This window comes from Podarcis erhardii, assembly GCF_964252035.2.
Source record: "Podarcis erhardii genome assembly, chromosome: 2".
Lineage (NCBI taxonomy): Eukaryota > Metazoa > Chordata > Lepidosauria > Squamata > Lacertidae > Podarcis > Podarcis erhardii.
Window position 1 is genome coordinate 116,141,380 of NC_138498.1, and position 19,929 is coordinate 116,161,308.

General features: G+C 47.5%; 2 protein-coding genes across 3 annotated transcripts; one reads left to right on the forward strand and one right to left on the reverse strand.

Moving 5' to 3' along the window:
• Window positions 1–1,732: 1,732 nt before the first annotated feature.
• Window positions 1,733–10,935, reverse strand: LOC309336708 (uncharacterized protein). Its single transcript, XM_081852911.1, has 4 exons — window positions 10,792–10,935; window positions 8,259–9,255; window positions 7,327–7,435; window positions 1,733–6,029 (listed from the first exon to the last, which is right to left on the reverse strand). The coding sequence occupies exons 2-4, from the start codon at window positions 9,060–9,062 to the stop codon at window positions 5,011–5,013; spliced, it is 1,932 nt and encodes a 643-aa protein (XP_081709037.1). The 5' UTR covers window positions 9,063–9,255; window positions 10,792–10,935; the 3' UTR covers window positions 1,733–5,010.
• Window positions 10,936–11,371: 436 nt separating this feature from the next.
• On the forward strand, window positions 11,372–19,822 carry LOC309336868 (zinc finger and SCAN domain-containing protein 21-like). 2 transcript variants are annotated; one of them, XM_081853317.1, is made up of 6 exons: window positions 11,372–11,531; window positions 12,464–12,944; window positions 14,938–15,695; window positions 16,013–16,036; window positions 16,076–16,136; window positions 17,365–19,822. In XM_081853317.1, exons 3-6 carry the CDS (start codon window positions 14,970–14,972, stop codon window positions 18,054–18,056), a joined length of 1,503 nt encoding a protein of 500 aa, XP_081709443.1. In that variant the 5' UTR covers window positions 11,372–11,531; window positions 12,464–12,944; window positions 14,938–14,969; the 3' UTR covers window positions 18,057–19,822. The 2 variants fall into 2 exon arrangements, with proteins under 2 accessions (XP_081709443.1, XP_081709442.1); XM_081853316.1 differs by having other exon boundaries at window positions 16,013–16,136.
• Window positions 19,823–19,929: the final 107 nt, after the last annotated feature.

The following is a 19,929-nucleotide window of genomic DNA, read 5'->3' on the forward strand; positions in this document are numbered from 1 at the left end:
CCCGGTTCACCAGATTACAAGTCCACCACTCTTAACCACACCACACTGGCTTTTGAAAACTTTTGAAGCTCCTGAACGATCGAGCAGGAGGGAGAGAACATGCCAGTTGGGCATGTGTCTCTACCAGGGTCCTTCTCAAGTGTAGGACGAGCTCCTGACACACACACACCCCTCACAGCTCACCCAAACCTCCCCACCCTCTCCCTTCAGAGTTTGTCCTACAGCCTTCCATTGCAGCTCGCTTCAATTGCAGTCCCCTTTTGAAGGGAGAGGCAAATCATTCCCTGAAATGCCTTCCCCCCAACTCCACTAAACCTCACTGCAGTTGCATTTAACAGAGAATGGAGCTTCAGAGCAAGGTTCACCTATTGGTGGCCGTGCAAACAGCAGCATGACAACAGCCTTGCTTTTGTATGCATATAGGAAGATATGAAATAAATTTCTCCCTCATCCCTACATATAGCCATCAAGAGGGACATTTTTTTCGAAGTTTTCATTAGCCTGCAAGGCTGTGCCAGGCCAGTCACAGCTTCAACACGCCTGGGATTTCGTCTTCAACTCTGGTCAGGAACTGGCTAAGAATTTCCGCCAGTTACAATTTCATATGAATCACAGCAGAATCATATCCTTTGAGTGGGTTTCAGTCAAGACCGCCACTCATTCAAGACTGTCACTCATTGTCGGTAAATCAGGCTAGGAAGCAGCTTCCTGCTGCCATCTGCTGATCAAGCTCAGTATTGCACCCAGTAAGGACTCCTCACTGAACGTAAGATCATCATAATAAAATAATAATAATAAATTTGTATTTATACCCTGCCCTTCCCGGTTCAGGAAACCGGGCTCAGGGCGGCTAACAACCAATTTAAAACACTGCTGGATCAGGCAAGGAACTGTCTAAAAGAGAATCCTGTTCTCACAATGACAAACAAAGGAAACCCAACAGCTGGCATAATTTATACAGCGAGGCGCAAGACGAAATTAATCCGTTCCGTGAGGCTCTTCGTATAGCAGTTTTTTTGTCTTGCGAAGCAAGCCCATTGACAGCTTAGCAGATTAGCGCTATTAGCGGTTTAGCGGCTTTTAGCGATCAGCTGTTAAGCGGCTTATCAGCGGATCAGCGGATCAGCGGCTTAGGAAAAGGGAGAAAAAAAGGGGGGGAACCCGCAGGAACTCGCAAGACATTTTCGTCTTGCGAAGCAAGCCCATAGGGAAATTCATTTTGCAAAGCGCCTCCAAAATGGAAAACCCTTTCGTCTAGCGGGTTTTCCGTCTTGCGAGGCGTTCGTCTTGCGGGGCACCACTGTATGTATATATAGTAACACTGATTCTAGTCTTTGGGCAATCAAAATGATGGATATGATGAAGCTAGTAGCCATTGATGGCTTAAGGGATGCCCTCCGGAGGAGAAGCAAATCTCACGGAGACTCTCAATCTGTGTTCTGCACGTGTTTTGCGACTGCCAAAGTGTGCAGTTAAGTGTGAAATTCACTTAAATAGGAATCGTGACTTTTTATTTTTTTAAGCTGGTTTCTAACCCTCATGTGCTCAAAGCACATCAGCTACACTAGCCAAAGTTGTGTAAGTCAGAGCTGGGGGGGGGGGGGTGGATAGTTGTGGGAGGAGGACTGAGAAAGATATCAAATACTTGGCAGAAACAGTGCTTAAAAAACAAGCAAATGTGTGCAGGCCTGCAGAATTTGGCAAAAAAATAAAAGGTTGATATGACAACAGCTCAAGTACATGATGCCTCGATTTTTATTTTATTTTCAAAACACACACAAAAAGTATACACAATCCCGGCCTTCAGCCGGGGGTGCTGTCTACGGAGTCCAGCGCTGCGGGAGAATACAAATCTCCCATCTCACCTTGGGGGGAGCAATCTTTCAAGGTCAACTTCTTAGACCATGGGTAGGCAAACTAAGGCCTGGGGGCCGGATCTTGCCTAATCGCCTTCTAAATCCGGACCACAGACGGTCCGGGAATCAGTTTGTTTTTACATGAGTAGAATGTGTCCTTTTATTTAAAATGGTTATTTGTGGGACATAGGAATTCGTTCATTTTTTCCCCTTCAAAATATAGTCCGGCCCCCCCACAAGGTCTGAGGGACAGTGGACCGGCCCCCTGCTGAAAAAGTTTGCTGACCCCTGTCTTGGAGCAAATCCGCACCATGAGCTTAAAGCACACCCAACACACATTTAAAGCACATGATGCCTCCTTGCCAAAGAATCTCAGGAACTGTAGTTTGTTAGGGGTCCTGGGAATTGCAGCTCCGTGAAGGAGAAACAGCCAACTCAGTCCTCCTGCCTTCTTCACGCTAATTCCAGCTGTGGCCACCCTCTGACAGCTTGTGAGGAATGAAACCCACCACAAGCACCGTGTGACCGTGTGGCATTTTCACCTCTGATGGTGTCTCACTGAGTCCATGGTCCCGAGTATGAGCTGGTCTGCATGTTTCTCAAGCTAGGCTATTGCACCTCCCCAACAATCCATCGGGATGCCAAGCAGGAAAGTGGACCCAGGTGCTGCCTGTAAAGTCCTTTGTCACAAAGGTCTGTGCAGTAGGGTCAGGGATAGCTCAGTCGTTAAGAGCCCGAAACTCTTAATCTCAGGGTCAAGGGTTCGAGCCCCACGCTGGGCAAAATATTCCTGCCTTGCCGGGGGTTGGACTAGATGATCCTAGTGTTCCCTTCCAACTCCACAATTCTGTGACACCCAGTGCCTCACCTCAGATCGATCTTTGGAAGCAAAAGCAGCTCACGGCTGGAATGATCTTGCCAGCCTGGCAAGACGCAGGCAAATGAAGGTTCTGACGAGCCAAGAGGGCTCTCTCTGCCACCTCGACTGAGTGTGGCGGCCGTGAATGGGCAACTAAAGCTCCCAGGATGCTTTGGGGGGAAGTCACGTGCTTTGAATGTGCACTGAACGTGCCAAAAATGTGCAGAGCGGACCTACCCTTCGAACCAGGATTTCCACTCGCTTTTCACATGTGTGGCAATGCTTAGGCCATATATCCCTCGTAACAGCAGTAACGTTACAGCGGCAGCTTTTGGAAAGTTGAGTGGGCCTCCGCAATGCCACGTAGGAGGTTCCCAAGAACCTCTAACCATTCCCCCTCCTTCTCAGGTTTGAGGTACGCACACACAGACACCTCCAGGGTTGGCTATTTACGAGAGCAATTTCTGGAATGTTGTGGGCGGCATCAATATAGAGCAGGGGCAGGGAGCTTCTTTTAGCTCAAGGGCCGCATTGCCTTGTGGGACACCTGCCAGGGGCCAGGGGCGGGTGAGGCCAGAGGTGAAAGTGAGCAGAGCAACTGCTCTGATTCATACAATAGGGTCAATGGACACACCACAGCGCCCCCTGAAGGCCGCTCCCTGCTGCCAGTGGAAGGGAGGGCAAATTTAGCTCGAAGCACGGCAATGTTCTCAAGGGATGGATTTTGCCCCAAAGGGACAGATGGCAGTGAGATACTTACAAAGGAGGAAGGTGGGGTCAGTTCTACAGTGTGGCCTGAACCTGCCCAATTCCCCCTGCGCCCCCAGCCACGGAGAATCAACCTTAACTTTCTCAATCCCATCCTAAGGAAGCCCTGTTGGATCAGAACAAAAGCCCATCAAGCCCGGAAATTTTCTCTGCAATGAAGCCAACCAGCTGCCTCTGGGTGGCCCCCACGGGTGGGATGTGAAGCAAAGGCCGCCCCCTGATGGCTCCTCCCACCCACCAGGAACCGGTCCTCCACTACGCCTGAACCCAGAAGCTTCATAAAGCTATGAAGACTAATTGCCACTAATGGACCTACCCTTTGTGAACTCGTCTGGCCGCCGCTTAATAACAGAAATGAGTGCTTTTTGTTTCTTGGTCAGGCAGGGGGAACCACGGGGAATCCTCGGACTCTCTATAAATTGCACCCCGTCTTCCCAGGCCACAACCCTCCTGGCTCTGCCTCTCTCCCCTGCCTAGAGTGTTTTCATGGTCCTCAACCTCCACTATAATGCCCATTTCCTCGATGGAGGACACAGAAGGATGGAGCACGGTCGAATGTTCAAAGTGACCTGCATTCTGAGAATCCTTACAAACAACTCTCTAAGGTGGGCTGCTGTAGCTTAGGGTAGTTTAATCTGGGCTGTGGATTGTTTATGCTTCTTTTGCTGCCAGGAAAGAGGTATCCCCCCCCTTCTCCCATCTTTTATTGCTTATTGTTTTAACTTTTTCACATATTGTCTTGTTTGTAAGCCACCCAGAGAATTTGTTGTTGAGTAGCTGCATTTTTATTTTAAAGACGATTTGTGGGTTAAGCAACACTCTCCTCTCAAAAGATCTGAACCATTTTGCTGCCCATCTTAATCCAGGATTCCACTTCCCAAAGAAGACCACCTAGATCAGCTTTTCCCAACTTAGGGCTCTCCAGCTGTTTTGGACTACAATTCCCATCAGCCCCTGCCAGCACTGGGAGGATGGGAGTTGTCAAAGCAGCTGGAGAGCATCAAACTTTGGGGGACGTGGACTGATCTAGCTACTTACCATTAAGCTAACAACCATGGTAGGAATCAAACAATTCTATCCTGTTGCCTTGTTCCGGGCAGATGGTTCAAAGATATACTGCCCCTGCAACTGGAGTTTCTATCTAGCTATTGCATTGCTAAACCGCAGCTAGGGGCACATTTCGCTAAAAGGAGGCCCATTTGTGTTCATGGGGAAGCAGCCTATGACAAGCTTCTTTGCTCCTCTGTTCTGCACTAGCCATCACACCGCTTCTAAAACTAACCGCCAATATAAGCCTGAAATCTCGCTTCCGTTCCCCCTTACTATCCTATTCTCAGCCTACTTCTATTTTCCAAAAAACCACCAGACTAATCCTAGACCCTCCTCTATCCTCGCTTCCTGCCTGCACTGCGCAGGCCCTCCCGATTCCAAACACCTTAGGGACTAGCACCCTTTCTACGAGTGCTGAGATGGACCTGTGTGACCAGGAAAGGCTAAATCATAAAGGGACAGGGCAAGAGGCACCAGTCACAGAAGTGATACCCGGCCAGAGAGGTTGCTGGGCCCCTGCTCAGCAGCCTCCCAAGAATTCCCCACGCTGTAGCTCTCAGCAGAGTGGATTCTCTGATGTGTGGTAAGGGAGGAATGAGTGCTGAAGCTCCTCCCACACTCGTTGCAGATGTAAGGGGTGTATATCGAGTGCGTTCTCATGTGTCTCGTGAGCTTTGAGCTGGAAATGAACCTTTTCCCGCACTCAGTGCATCCGTACGGCCTCTCCCCTGTGTGGACTCTCTGGTGTGTGTTCCGGGTCGACAAGTGGCTGAAGCTTTTCCCACAGACGTTGCACAGGTAGGGCTTCTCGCCCGTGTGGATCCTCTGGTGTTTGCTGAGGTTCGAGCTGTAGCTGAAGCTCTTCCCGCACTCGGGGCAGCTGTAGGGCTTCTCGCCCGTGTGGACCCTCAGGTGTTTGGTGAGGTCCGAGTTCTGCTGGAAGCACTTCCCGCAGTCCGGGCAGCCGTAGCCATACGGCATCTCTTCCATGTGGATCCTCTGGTGGGTGACCAGGCCTCGGTGCTGGCTGAAACAGGCCCCACACTCGGAGCACACGTAGGGCATCTCACCGGTGTGGGTTCTCTGGTGGATGAGAAGGTTTGAGCGCTGAGCAAAGCACTTCCCGCACTCGGGGCACTGGTGTGGCTTCTCGCCCGAGTGGATTCTCTGATGTTTGAGTAGGTTCGAGCTCTGGCGGAAGCACTTCCCGCACTGGGGGCAAGGGTACGGCTTCTCGCCCGTGTGGATTCTCCGGTGGATGGTGAGGCTGGAGCGCTGAGTGAAGTGCTTCCCGCAATCCGGGCACTGGTGGGGACTCTCTGCCGCGTGGACTCGCTGGTGTTTAATGAGGGATGGGTTTTGGTGGAAACCTTTCCTGCCCTCAGGACTCTGGAAGTGCCTTTCCCCCGGCCGGGCTCTGCTAGGAGTCTTCAGGCCGTTTTCTGTGCTCCGGTTTCCTCTCCTCTCCACGTAGTCACTGCTGGAGCTACCTTTGTCTAAACGAAAAGGGGGAGGGGGGGAGAGAGAAGAGACCTCATGGACTTGTGTCTCCCAATACGGGGGCAGAGATCCCAAGAAAACTGGATACCGTATTTTTTGCTCTATAAGACGCAGAACACCACAATACGCACCTAGTTTTGGGAGGAGGAAAACAAGAAAAAAAATATTCTGAATCTCAGAAGCCAGAACAGCAAGAGGGATTGCTGCGCAGTGAAAGCAGCAATCCCTCTTGCTGTTCTGTCTTCTGGGATAGCTGTGCAGCCTGCATTCGCTCCATAAGACGCAAACACATTTCCCCTTACTTTTTAGGAGGGAAAAAGTGAGTCTTATAGAGCAAGAAATACAGTAGTTTGTTTACGTACGCGACAACATCAGCTAGAACTTCATATGCACAGAGGTGGAAAGAGGAAGGATTACCAACTAAGGAGGAAAGGCTTATGAAACTGATGGGCTATGCTAAAATGGCGAAATTAAATGCCAAACGAAGAGGGCATAATGACGAAGTGTTTAAGGAGGATTGGAGACCACTGATAGATCACCAATATATGAAGTTGTAGTCAGGTTTTGAAATATAAAAGCTTTAACGACAGCAGGATTTAGATAATAAAAATATCTGTGTTATAAAACAGCTAATAATAAAAAGGAATAAAAAACAAACATCAGGAAAGGGGGGGAAGTAAAGAAGAAACTTTGTATTTTTTTTTTTTTAAATGTATATGATAAATGCTTTCAAATATTGTTCGAGACTTAATAAAAATGATATATATTTGTGTCTCCCAAGATGCTGAAGAGAAAGAAACCCTTTTCACATGAGCCGATAGTTTTTCAGAGGGCAGAATGAATAGGCCCAGCAATCATGTTCCAACCCCAAATCCCAGCTAGACTGCTTTACTATAGTCTAGTTTTCAAAGAAGTAGACCTCTGCCTGAGCTGTATCATTTGGACTGCAAAGGAAGGTTCGTCTCATATAACAGAGATGAGGAACCTAGAGCCCTCCCGTTGTTCTATTGCTCCCATAATCCTGACTGTTGACCATGCTTGCTAGGGCTGATGGGAGTTGTAGTTCAGCAATGGGATGGAGCCTTGGCCTTCCTGGGCCCAGCCAAAATCCGCGCCTGTTCTTTGTCAGTCCTTTCATGGAAAGAAAGGGCCTGGGTGGGTGAGCATCCAGATGGCATCACCACTCTCAGAGCTACTGCGAACCGCTCACACTCCCAAGACAGAAGTAGCCAGGCCAAGGCCCTAAGAAACACGTAATAAACTCTGACGCCAAAAAAGGCAGCAAATCCTTACCCTGTGCTCTGGCTTCCTCTTGCTTCACCTCTCTGCACAGCCGCTTCAGTCCGGGACCCATGGGAGATGGCTTTGCCTCGGGACGATTCACAGCTGGGGCTTCCAGTGCCTGCAACAGCAGTTAATTTCAATGTACGAATGGGGGAAGAAATTAGTTCGGCTTGCTTCTCAATGCAAACCTACATCATTTGCACTTCCTAACTTAATACACGAACCAGAACACAGGTATCGTAAGAACATGGTGATTCAAGCCAATGGCCCATTTGGTTCAGCATCCTGTTCCCGCAGGTGATGGGAAGCCTACATGCAGGACCAGAGAACCAAAGCATTCTCCCTAACTAGCAACCCCAACAGGTGGCATTCAGAGGCACATTGCCCCCTGGCAGTGGAGGGAGAACACAGCCGTGGTGGCGAAGTAGCCAATGATAGCCCTCCCCTCAATGAATGTTCCTAATCCTCTTTTAAAGCCATCCAGGTTGCTGGTCACCACTGCTTCCGGTGAGAGCAAATTCCATATTTCAACTATGTGCTAATAATAATAATAATAATAATAATAATAATAATAATAATAATAATAATTTTATTTATATCCCGCCCTCCGCAGTCGAAGCCACGCTCAGAGCGGCTACCAACAATAAAAGTAACACAGTTTACATAAAATCACAATCAGTTAATTGAAATGCATTCTAAAATCAATTCATTCTAAAATCGATTCAAGAAACATGAAATCCCTGATATTTGCAGATACTCACGTGGTTTTAAATTACATTTGTCTGCATGCAAATGAGTGGTGCCGGTAGGAAACCACACACATATTACGCAAAGCTAAAGGAATTTGGTTTCTGAGAGCCATCTCTGTGCAGCACTTTTGTGAAATATTGAGCTCCGAGGCAACCACGCAAGCTACCTGGAACAAGATTAAGGGAAGTTACCTGTTTTTCCTTCCTCTCGGCCTCTCGCCGCCTCAGCAGGAATGCCTCGGCCAGCGGCACTGCTTGGGCGCAGGTCTCCGGGTCGTGCTCCCTCACCCAGCTCTGGATTTCCTGGGGCAGGAGGGTGAGGAACTGCTCGAGAACCAGGAGGTCCAAGATCTGCTCCTTGGTGTGCTTCTCCGGCTTCAGCCAACTGCGGCACAGCTCACGGAGCTGGCCGCACACCTCCCGGGGACCCTTGGCCTCGTGGTAGCGGAACTGCCGGAAGCGCTGGCGCTGCGTCTCCATGCGGATGGCGTCCACCTTCAAAATGGCCGCCTTGACTTTGCCGTACTCCCCTCGGTCCTGCAGGCTGAGGTTGCTGTAGGCCTCTTTGGCCTCCCGGCTCAGGACAGGCAGCAGGCGGGCCAGCCACTCCCGTCGAGGCAAGTGGCAGGTCCCAGCTAGCCGCTCAAAGGAGGCGAAGAAAGCCTTGTTGTCCCCCCATGGCACAGCCTCCTCTGTCACTGGTGGGTTGCCCCACCCCAAGTGAGAGGACTGCATGGCTCGGAGGAACTCTTGCCACTGGGCTTCCCAGCATTCGGGCAAACCCTCATCGGGCTCCTGTTTCACTTGCAGCGGGGCAGCCCAGTCAAGGAACTCTCTGATGGTCCCAACCTGAAGGACACGAGGAGATTTCCCCGCTTTTTCTGCTCCCTCGGCCGGTTTGGGGCCTGCTGGGTCACGTTCCTCCATTTTGACACTGGAAGGCGCTGGTGTGGCCTGGCATCTGCCAGCCGGTGCAGACCCTTTCTTGGTTGCCATTTCCTCTCAGAGTAGAGAGTGGAGCTCTGGACTTGTAGACACCCTCTCCCTCTTCCGGGTTCCTCTTTGCTGCTCTCACAGCCCTGCTCTGCGATTTGGTCAAAAGAAGAGGTCGTTTTCCATAGAAGTGGGGATTTTGTGTTTTTAAACAAGCGGTACGGCACACAACATACTTATGCAGTGAAGCTTCTCTCTGAGGGGGGGAAAAACAAGCACAGACTGTGAGAAACATAACTTACTACCTATTAATGGCCAAATTGAATTCAATGGGATTTACTCCCTGTAAGCAGGCGCACGATTGGAACCTAAACTGATGCTGGCTGTTGCTGTTTTACTGCTGGTTTTAAATGTATTTTGTTAATGTTATTTATTTCTTCATTCATTTATTACCTGCCCTTTACCCTAAGGTCTCGTGGCAGGTTACGGTATCAAAACACAATATCAGTTTTTAAAACAACAACTTAACATCATAAAAATAAATTGTAAATGAAGTTAGCGCTTTGGGGTCATGAAAGTTTGGATGCAAGGTTGAAGGAGCGTCTCCACCCCCATCATTCAGCCCTTCTGGCGGTTCCCTCACTGCCAAAAGTGAAGTTACAGGGAACCAGGCAGAGGGCCTTCTCAGTAGTGGCGCCTGCCCTGTGGAACGCCCTCCCATCAGATGTCACGGAAATAAACAACTTTCTGACTTTTAGAAGGCATCTGATGGCAGCCATGATTACGGAAGTTTTAATGACTGATGTTTTAATGTATTTTTAGTATTTTGTTGGAAGCCACCCAGAGTGGGAAACCCAGCCAGATGGGCAGGGTATAAATAAATTATTATTATTATTATTATTATTATTAGAGGGGAAGCAACAACGAATTGCTGCCATGTAGCAGCAAACTCAGGGTATGTTAATAAATGGCCTGGGTAAATATAGACATTTTTAGCTGGCACCAAAAACCCACAAAGATTTGTCGCTGCTCAAATCTCTACCCTGAGAATGCCATTTCCCGTGTCACCACATATTTAGTTTTAGCATTGGGGGTGGCATCCCCAGCATTTCTTAGCAAGCGGATAAGTTAGTCAGGGAGAAGGCACTTTTGGGGATGGGTGGCCTGTGGCAACCCCAGATGCCGGTGGACTACAAATCCCATCATTCTTGGCCACTGGCCATACTGACAGGAGTCTGAGTCCAACATCAGGCTCACCCTCTCCGATCTGGGTGCCACGCTGCTGCTTCGAGCTTTGCAGGTTAATATGCAAGTGCCTTGGACCTGGGCTTGTGTGCATACCCACTTGTCTGATCTGCAGGCTACAAAGGGAGGGGGAAAGCAAACAAGCAACGTATACACACACAGAAAGAGGGCCCGTTTATTCAGCAGCGCCGGGCCTTGCCCTGCTGTACCCCTTTCGATCCGCAGCAAACCAGCAGGTGATCCGCGCCGGATCTCCACGCCGGCTAAGAAGCAGCTCCTGCGGGCTTAATTCCTGCAGGTCAGCGCCGCCATTTAAAGGCAAACGCCTATAGGGAAGGCGATGTGAAGATCTGACAGTTCTGGACCTATTGGTCTCTTTCTTCTCTGGAAATCAGCGCTTTTGCAAACCACTTGCTCCCAGGCTGAACTTGATGGTTGCAAAGAAATGAGATTTCAGATTGCATCCTCCCTCCAAGTCCAGTTTTTTTTCTGCTCTCTGAAAAGCAGCAACAAATCCACCCCTCCCCCTTTGCAATTATTTACTCACCTTTCCTCCAAATGCACAGACCTCCCCCAACAATACTACTCCTGGGAAATCCCAAAGCCAATTTTTTTTCTTTTTCTTTCTCCCCAGGGTAGCTAGAACAGAACAGGAAGGTGCGTCCAGTATTTAAATCCCCCCAAAAAACACTCTCCAAGAGTCCTGGGCCTCTCTAGGCAATGGGGCCGTCTCTGGGTTTAACCCTTGGAGCGCCACGCCCGAGAGACAAGAGACGGAGAAGGATGAGAAAAACCAAGGAGAGCAACTTCTTTTTCCAGGTTTGCAAGTAAAACAAAACAACACAACGCAACTTTATCCTTCCTGCACAAAAGCAGGCGCTGAGGCTACAATCCCAGGGTTGCAACAATATAATATTATATAATATTAACAATAACAAGAATGGTAACAAGAATATGCAATTTTTAAAAATCAGAACTTTCCAAGGATAAATAAAACAAGTTGAAAAGCATTTGGATTAGAGCATTTGCCCCTGAGTGGCTCCTCGCTTTGTTAGGCGTGGGGTTAAAGCGGTTAAATGGACTGAGCTGAGATTCCTAGAGGGACCCCGGTTTATTTATCAGCGCTCCCTTCCTTTTCCTGCCGCTGCCTCTCTATGGCTGGATAATAATAAGAGTAATAATTAATAATAATAAGGAGAAGCAGCCTTTTGCATGGTCTAAACTTGGGTGAATCTCTGGGATCTCCTGCAAGGGAGAAGCTGCAGCAGAGACAGATGCTGGAAAGAGGTGAGTGGATTTAAAGAGGCTTTGTGAATGAGAAAGGGTATTGTAAAAGGGAAAAGAGCTGTAAAGATTTATAAACTGGCAATATAATTATAAAGGAAATGCGGAATAAATATAAAAGTATGAGGATTGCGGGGGGAGCGGGGGGAAGTCAAAAATTTGTAATAATTGGAATATGAGTGTGTTTATATAATTTGTAAAAGAAAAACTTTCTTAAAAAATTAATAAAAAAGGGGAAAAAAGGAAAGAGGTGAGTGGTTGCAGGGGGATGAAAGAAAGGGGAGAGAATAGAGGGGAGAGCAAAGATCTGGTGCTTTGCAGGGCAGAAGGCAGACGTCCCCAAACACGCGCTCTGGGTTAGGGGGTGGCGGGGTGAGTGAAATCTCTGGCCCTTCAGATGTTGGGCTCCCAGCTCCCATCAGTCCCCAGTCAGCACAGGCAACATAGCTAGGAAGGGTGGGGGCTGTAGCCCAACAACATCTAGAGATCCACAGCTTTCCCCATGCCTGCCCCTAACTCGAAGGTTGTCTGTCCAGCTGCCTCCCCCGCCCCCAGGCCTGCCCCTCTGCCTAGCCCCGGGAAGGGCTGTGGCATCTGCTTGGCATGCAGAAGGTCATAGGGCAACTCCAGACTGACCAATTCACTTGTCCATAAAAGGGTGGTGGTTGCATTTAACTCTTATTGCAGAGAATTTAGACCATCAAAACGCAGAAAGAATTTTGTGTGTTATGAGGTTTACTTTAGGTTTCCCGTGGTCGTCAAGAGGCTTTAAAGGGAGTCCAAAAACGGTTAGAATAATAATAATAAAAAAAACTCAGGAGGTTAAAGATTGGGAAAAGGCTTACTTTAGCTTCGAGGGTTTTTTTTTTTCTTTAAAAAAAGAATAAAGCGGTGTATAAATTTTATGAAATGTGTTTCTCATATATTTCCCATAGTTCATTAAATAATGCCAAGACAGCGCACGTTTCCTATTTCTGAGGTGACCCCTTTGCAATAGTGCAGGAGAATGGAAAAATTTCTGGAAGAAAGCACATGGTTTGGAGAAGACTTAGTGAGAAACTTGCAAAGAAGAAAATCAACATTTCTGCGTACAATCTGTACCTAGCTGTCCTCGGGGGTCACTATGAGGTGTACCAGACCTTGGGAATTTGTACAGAGCCTGTTGCTTCTGACCAGGGAAATCATGAGCATTCATCAACTTTATCCTCTGATGAGTCCAGAGACCACAACATGGATGGAAGCACTGAGGAAAGCGAGGAGGAGGAGTACTTTTTGAGCAATCAAAAAATTATTATGAAACTCTGGACAGAAAGAAATTCACAGTCACATTTTCTACAGAGGAATGGGCTGAGAATTCACCAGAAGATTTGACATACAGAAGCAGGAGAGAGAACTCCATTCGAACCTACAATATAGGTATGGACTCACAAGCTAAATATTCATGTGTGGTCTCATTTGGAATTGCCGTGTAAGGTAAGATATAGGGGAGGTAAGATCTCTGTGTCAGACCAGGCACAAAAATACAGTGGTACCTCGGGTTACATATGCTTGACTCTGCCAACCCAGAAATAGTACTTCGGGTTAAGAACTTTGCTTCAGGATGAGAACAGAAATCGTGCTGCAGCGGCGCAGCGGCAGCAGGAGGCCCCATTAGCTAAAGTGGTGCTTCAGGTTAAGAACAGTTTCAGGTTAAGAACGGACCTCTGGAACGAATTAAGTACTTAAGCCGAGGTACCACTGTATTTGAAAGTCACAGGAGAATGCAAGTCACAGTTTTATCGGATGCATTATCATAGAATCATAGAATCATAGAGTTGGAAGAGACCACAAGGGCCATCGAGTCCAACCCCCTGCCAAGCAGGAAACACCATCAGAGCACTCCTGACATATGGTTGTCAAGCCTCTGCTTAAAGAAGGAGACTCCATCACACTCCTTGGCAGCAAATTCCACTGTCGAACAGCTCTTACTGTCAGGAAGTTATTCCTAATGTTTAGGTGGAATCTTCTTTCTTGTAGTTTGGATCCATTGCTCCGTGTCCGCTTCTCTGGAGCAGCAGAAAACAACCTTTCTCCCTCCTCTATGTGACATCCTTTTATATATTTGAACATGGCTATCATATCACCCCTTAACCTCCTCTTCTCCAGGCTAAACATGCCCAGCTCCCTTAGCCGTTCCTCATAAGGCATCGTTTCCAGGCCTTTGACCATTTTGGTTGCCCTCCTCTGGACACGTTCCAGTTTGTCAGTGTCCTTCTTGAACTGTGGTGCCCAGAACTGGACACAGTACTCCAGGTGAGGTCTGACCAGAGCAGAATACAGTGGCATTAAAGCAATGCCACCAGCAGAAGGCCCAGTAGTAATGCAACGTTCTTACAAGAGGTGCTTCAATGATAAGCATCAACCAAACCTGAAAAGAAAACTGTCTTGAGTTGCAAGATATATAAAAAAAAAAAAATTGTCCAGTAGCACCTTAGAGACCAACTAAGTTTGTTCTGGGTATAAGTTTTTCTGTGCATGCACACTTTTTTGATATCTGAAGAAGTGTGCATGCGCATGAAAACTTATACTCAGAACAAACTTAGTTGGTCTCTGAGGAGCTACTGAACAATTTTTTTATTTTTATATATATTTTGACTGCGTCAGACCAACACGGCTTCCTACCTGAATCTGGAGTTGCAAGAGAGAGAGAGCTTTTTAAAAAGGCAAATGGAAATATGTCAGCAACTGCTCTTTGTCACCAATATTCAGATGCCAGTATGACATTCGGTGACCCTGAACCTAGTCATCTGCCTGCAAGTAATGTCTTGCAGGTAGCAAAGTGCAAAGCTGTGAAGGGAACTCACTTGCAAGGGGGGGGGGTGCGGGGTTTTCGCTGCAAAACTTTTGCCAAAGTTTGGTGCCAGTTTGGAGTGAATCGGACAAGGTTGGGTTTTTGGTGACCCCGTGACCCCCAGGTTTGAGTGTCAATTGCTCCGTTTGTGGGGCGCTGCAAAATGCTGGGGGCTGCTGCAAAACATTTGCCGAGACAAACCCCATTTTGAAATATCAGTTACTCCATGGGGTGCTGCAAAATGCGGGGTTTTCACTGCAAAATGACTTTGACACCAGTTTTGAGGGGATCCCAGATTTTGGTGTTTGTAGTTAACGCAGCTGAAAAGACTGACGTTTGGAGGGGATGTGGTGTGAATGTAACTGGAGATGTTCTTTACCTGTAACTGTTTTTAGAATGCATCCCTGTGAATGTGCTTGCTGTCCTGGCTCCTTGTACAGGAAGGGTGGGATATCAGTTCAAATAAAATAAATCAATAATAATTTGGGTTCCTTTAACGAAAGTGATGGGCAGTAGATTCAGGACAGGTCAGAAGCAAGGACTACTTCACACACTCCCTTTTTGTTTGCTTGCTTTCAGAACTTGAGAAGAAATTTTCAGAACCAAACAAAATGGAAGAACGGGGCCTAGCGGGCCCTGAGGCCAAAGAGGAATTGGAGGCAGGAGGACAAGTTCCTTGTGTTGTGCAGGTTGGGACCGTCCAGGAGCTTCTGACCAAGGCAGCCCCGCCACAAATTAAAAAGGAACCAGATGAGGCGCTTCAACAGCACTGGGAGACCCAGTGGCAGGAGTTCCTGAGGAGGATGCAGTCTCCTCAGTCGGAATGGGGGCGGCAAAGCCCACGTCTACCTCAGCTCTGGTCAAAGGACGATGCTGAGGACTTCCAGGCCTCTGTCAAGGCCATTGTGGATACCATCCGGTGGCCTGCAGGAGAGCGCATGGCCCAACCCTTTCCAGGCCTACTCAGAGAGTCCAATGAGGCCAGTCAAAGGCTGGATCCTTCTGTGAAAGTGAAGGAAGAGGTTCCGGATGAGGAAGACACCACCAGCTTGGAGTTGCGTTGCCGGCGCTTCCGGCGGTTTGGCTACAAGGAGGCTGAGGGGCCCCGAGAGGGCTTGAGCCAACTCCATGAACTTTGCCACCGGTGGCTGGCACCGGATGCACACACCAAAGAGCAGATTCTGGATCTGGTGATCTTGGAGCAGTTCCTGGCCATACTGCCTCCAGAAATGCAGAGCTGGGTGAGAGAACGGGGCCCCGAGACCTGCACCCGAGCAGTGGCTCTGGCAGAGGACTTCTTGCTGAGGCAGCGTAAGGTCAAGGTGCCAGGACTAAAGGTGAGGGTACTCAGTGTGGCTACATTGCCAGGAGTTCTGTTCCTCCATCTCAATAGCCCCCTCTATATCTTGGTCTTCTAGAGAGGTAACGCCAGAAAGGAGAGACAGACTGGAGCTGTCCCCAGGTTGTTGGCCTTCACTGGTAGCCAGGGAAGCTGGTGCCCCCACCGCACCTTTCCCCCTTCAATTCAAGCTCTGTCGTCTCTCCCCTTAAGAAAAAGTGCAAGCAAAAGGGGGAGAGGAGCTTGCCCTCAAAGGAAATGGCTCCCCAGGTTTCCGAGTAGTGGCATCGCAAAACCATTCATTTCTTGTTCCAGGTACAGGGGCCTTTGGACGAGGCGGCTGCTAATTCCCCCAAGGCAGAATGGGATCCGTCAAATGCTGTGGAGTCCAATGCCATGGAATCGCCTTTGCCTATGGAGGTCAAGCCGGAGGAAGATGGTGAGGCCAGCTTGCACCCGAATATAAGCTGCACCTTTAAAATTCAAGGGAGGGAGAGGAAAAAAGACAACACCCGAATATAAGCCGCTCTCTTAAAATTCTGCAGGCATTCACACCCATTCCGTTTTACAGTATGTCTGTTTCAGCAGCAATATCGTAAAAGCCCATTTTTGTAAGATCGCGAATTTAAGCCGCACATTAACTTTTCACGGTCAGAATTTGGGGGGGAAAGTGAGGCTTATATTCAGACCAATACGGTAATTATGAATGTAATTATTTCAAGCATTTGTACCTTGGGGTGCACTGGGAATGGTTTCCAGAACAGCTTACAGATCGTCACTGCCCTCATAGACTCATAGTCTAAAAAACATGCTATGTTATGTTTTATTTATATATTTGTAGGAATATTTCTAAACCACCAACCTAAAAAAAAATGACTACCACTATGATGACGTGCAATATAAATGTTAAAGCATCATTAAATTATAAAACCAGACAATTATTCATACACTGATTTGGGGGCCAAAGACTCCCAAGTCGTGAATGTTGCATTAATACACAAGTAAGATACAGCAAAAGTATAATAAATCAATCAAAACAATATAACATAACAAAAATACTTGAGATGAAAGGGAAAAGGGGCAGAAGCACAGGGCTAGGTTTTTGTTCTTACAGCTATGTTTCTTATAGCTACCAGGTTGGATAAAAACAGTTCAGGATTCGCTCTGACAGTGTTTCCTGCTTGGCAGGGGGTTGGACTTGATGGCCCTTGTGGTCTCTTCCAACTCTATGATTCTATGATTCTATGACTGCAGTTAGGTAGCAATTAAGAATGGGAAAACATTTTTTTTCTATTTCCGCTGTATTTGTCATATGCGGTGCCCTTTCTGTTCTGCTACAGCCAAAACAAAAAATTCCTTCCAGTAGCACCTTTAAGGTGCTACTGGAAGGAATTTTTTGTTTTGACTATGGCAGACCAACACGGCTACCTATCTGTAACTGTTCTGCTACAGTTTGCCTCCTGCCAAAAACTACATTATTTGTCTCACTTCCCTTTGTGCTGAAATTACATATATTACATAAATTAGGTTGCCATTAATGTTATTCCACCCTGTTCGTTTCAGTGCAAAGGAAACACAATACATATGGGCAAAAACACATCATTGATTATTTAGAATTATAGAACTGTAGAGGGTATATGAGTCGTGTCCTTAATTCTCTGTTCCAGAAGCTGATGGGCAGATTTGGATGGACGTTGGCTTGAAAAGACCCAAGAAAGTTGATGGGATGCCATTGACAGGAGCCCAAGGGGGTCTGGAGGAGCTAGAAGAGGCACTGGGGAGACAGATGTGCCCCTCAGAACAGCCAGAGGAGACAGAAGGCCGAGCTTTCCCGTATAACAAAGGTTTCAATTGGTGTCCCTCCCAAAAGGGCCTTTTGAAAGTTGTGGGAGAGAAAACAGGCAGCAGGAGCGAAAAAAGCTGCCCTCCGAGAGCGGACCTTCCCAAGAAAGCCCAGAAGATGTATGAATGCGCCTACTGCGGCAAAATCTGCAACAACAGCGCTCACCTGGTGATTCACGAGAGAATCCACACAGGCGAGAAGCCGCATAAATGCTTCGAGTGCGGGAAAAGCTTCACCCAGAAAGGAAACCTTACCACACACAAGAGAATCCACATGGGGGAGAAGCCCCACGAGTGCCGGGACTGCGGGAAAAGCTTCAGCCGGAGGCAGCAGCTCATGAGGCATGAGAGGATCCACTCGGGAGAGAAGCCCTACAGATGCGCCGTCTGCGGGAAAAGCTTCTGCCGGAAGGACTCTCTCATCACCCACAACGGGACCCATGTGCGGGAGAAGTCCTTCGAGTGCTCTGACTTTGGGGAAGGCTTCCCTTCTAATGCTGGACTTCAAAAAACGTAATATATTCATGCACACCAGGTCATAGACATGTTCATAATGGGGGATTTGATTGGACATCCATGACTGGAGTGTCAGGCTGGGACTGGGGTGACACTCTGCCTGGCCTACCTCGTAGGGTTGGTGTGAGGCTCAATTGGGCAGTGGTGGAACACTGTGTGCTGCCCTAAGCTCCTTAGAGCAACCTCCCCAAACCTGCTGCCCTACGGATATTTTTTGGGACTACAACTCCCCAGGTCAGGAAGGGGGGGTGCTTTAATGAAATGGGGGGAAACCCTGCTAGATTGCGCCAAAGACATCCCTGTTCTCACAGGGGCCAAACTTAGGGAAAGCGTTCCTTTTAGGCGGTGGGGGGCTGGGAGCCCTCAAGCTCCCGGGTGCAAGAGTGCTGTCTCCCCACTTGTGATTCCCAGTAATTGCATATACAGCAGCATGCTGCCTCCAAAATACTTCAGTTGTTGCTAGTAGCCATGAATAGGCCGCTAATGGAATTGCCTATTCTTCTTTAAACAAATTGTTTTTATTAAATATTTTTGGGTTACATAAGTACAAACATCGCCTCTGAAGAAGAGAAGAAGAAGAGTTTGGATTTGATATCCTGCTTTATCACTACCCAAAGGAGTCTCAAAGCGGCTAACATTCTCCTTTCCCTTCCTCCCCCCCAACAAACACTCTGTGAGGTGAGTGAGGCTGAAAGACTTCAAAGAAGTGTGACTGGCCCAAGGTCACCCAGCAGCTGCAGGTGGAGGAGCGGAGACGCGAACCCGGTTCCCCAGGTTACGAGACTACTGCTCTTAACCACTACACCACACTGGCTCTCTGCGCTCAGATCATAAAGTCCTTTCTACAGATCAGTTATATTTGATGTGAATGTTAAAGCCATCCTGGTTGGTGGCCATCACTGCCTTTTGTGGGATTGGGAATGTGTGTAGCAACTGCCCAGCTGTACAAAGGTAAAATTCACATCTGTTGCTCTGTCCACTTTTTCCTCTGGCCCTGACCAGAACAGAACGCTGCCCTCGGTCAGCAAAGAGTCCCCCATCCCTGCTCCAGCTCTATTATAATTATTTGTTATTATAATTGTTTTTATTATAATTGTTATTATTATTATTATTATTATTATTATTACTTTTCAGACACACACACACTTCAGATATATACATTTAACTGATTTTACAATCATTTTGCAATTTCATATCTTGACTTCCTTCCCCCACTTTCTGCGGCTCCTTAAATGTATTTTTAATATCTTCTGCATATCCAAATTAACTTCAATTTGTTCATTTATTCATCTTCTTTAAATGTATACTCTTAGGAAGCTGCAGGTTATTACAGTAATCCTGCCAATGTTTTTATCTGTAAATATTCAATAAACCATTTCCATTCTTTTGTAAAAAGTTTGTTATCTTGATTTGATATTCTTCGGGTAAGTTTCACCATTTCTGCATATTCCATAAGTTTTTGTATCCATTCTTCCTTTGCTGGAACTTCTTCTTTTAATTTTTGGACAAGTAACATTTTTGCCACTGTAGTCACATACATGACAAGTTTTAGGTAGTTCTGTCCCTATAATTCCCAAGAGAAAAGCTTTGGGGGGTTTTTTATTTAAAAAACTCTGCTTCGGCTCTTTGTAAACATGTTTTTATGGGAGCTCCCAAAGCGGTCAATATTCACAACCCTACCCACCACCCTGTCCGGGTTGACAGGACTGTGCAGGGAATAAAGAAAGACCTAGGTGTTGAAAGTGGTTTGAAAAAGGCTTGGGGGTGGGAAAGAATGTGGCGAGGAAAATTTTACTTAGGAACTTTGAGCCTCAGAAATAAAAGGCCTGAGCATGTACAGAGGGCACCTCCCTTTTCAACAAGGAACCTCTATG

Bases quoted from the DNA above. Each gene is read 5' to 3' on its own strand.
- LOC309336868 (XM_081853316.1), top strand. From the start codon at position 14,970: ATGGAAGAACGGGGCCTAGCGGGCCCTGAGGCCAAAGAGGAATTGGAG. The intron at 15,696-16,012 runs GTGAGGGTACTC...TTCTTGTTCCAG, and splicing joins TCAAGGTGCCAGGACTAAAG to GTACAGGGGCCTTTGGACGA. The intron at 16,137-17,364 runs GTGAGGCCAGCT...TCTCTGTTCCAG, and splicing joins GGTCAAGCCGGAGGAAGATG to AAGCTGATGGGCAGATTTGG.
- LOC309336708 (XM_081852911.1), bottom strand. From the start codon at position 9,062: ATGGCAACCAAGAAAGGGTCTGCACCGGCTGGCAGATGCCAGGCCACA. The intron at 7,436-8,258 runs GTAACTTCCCTT...CTGCTGTTGCAG, and splicing joins CCGAGAGGAAGGAAAAACAG to GCACTGGAAGCCCCAGCTGT. The intron at 6,030-7,326 runs GTAAGGATTTGC...CTTTTCGTTTAG, and splicing joins AGAGGAAGCCAGAGCACAGG to ACAAAGGTAGCTCCAGCAGT.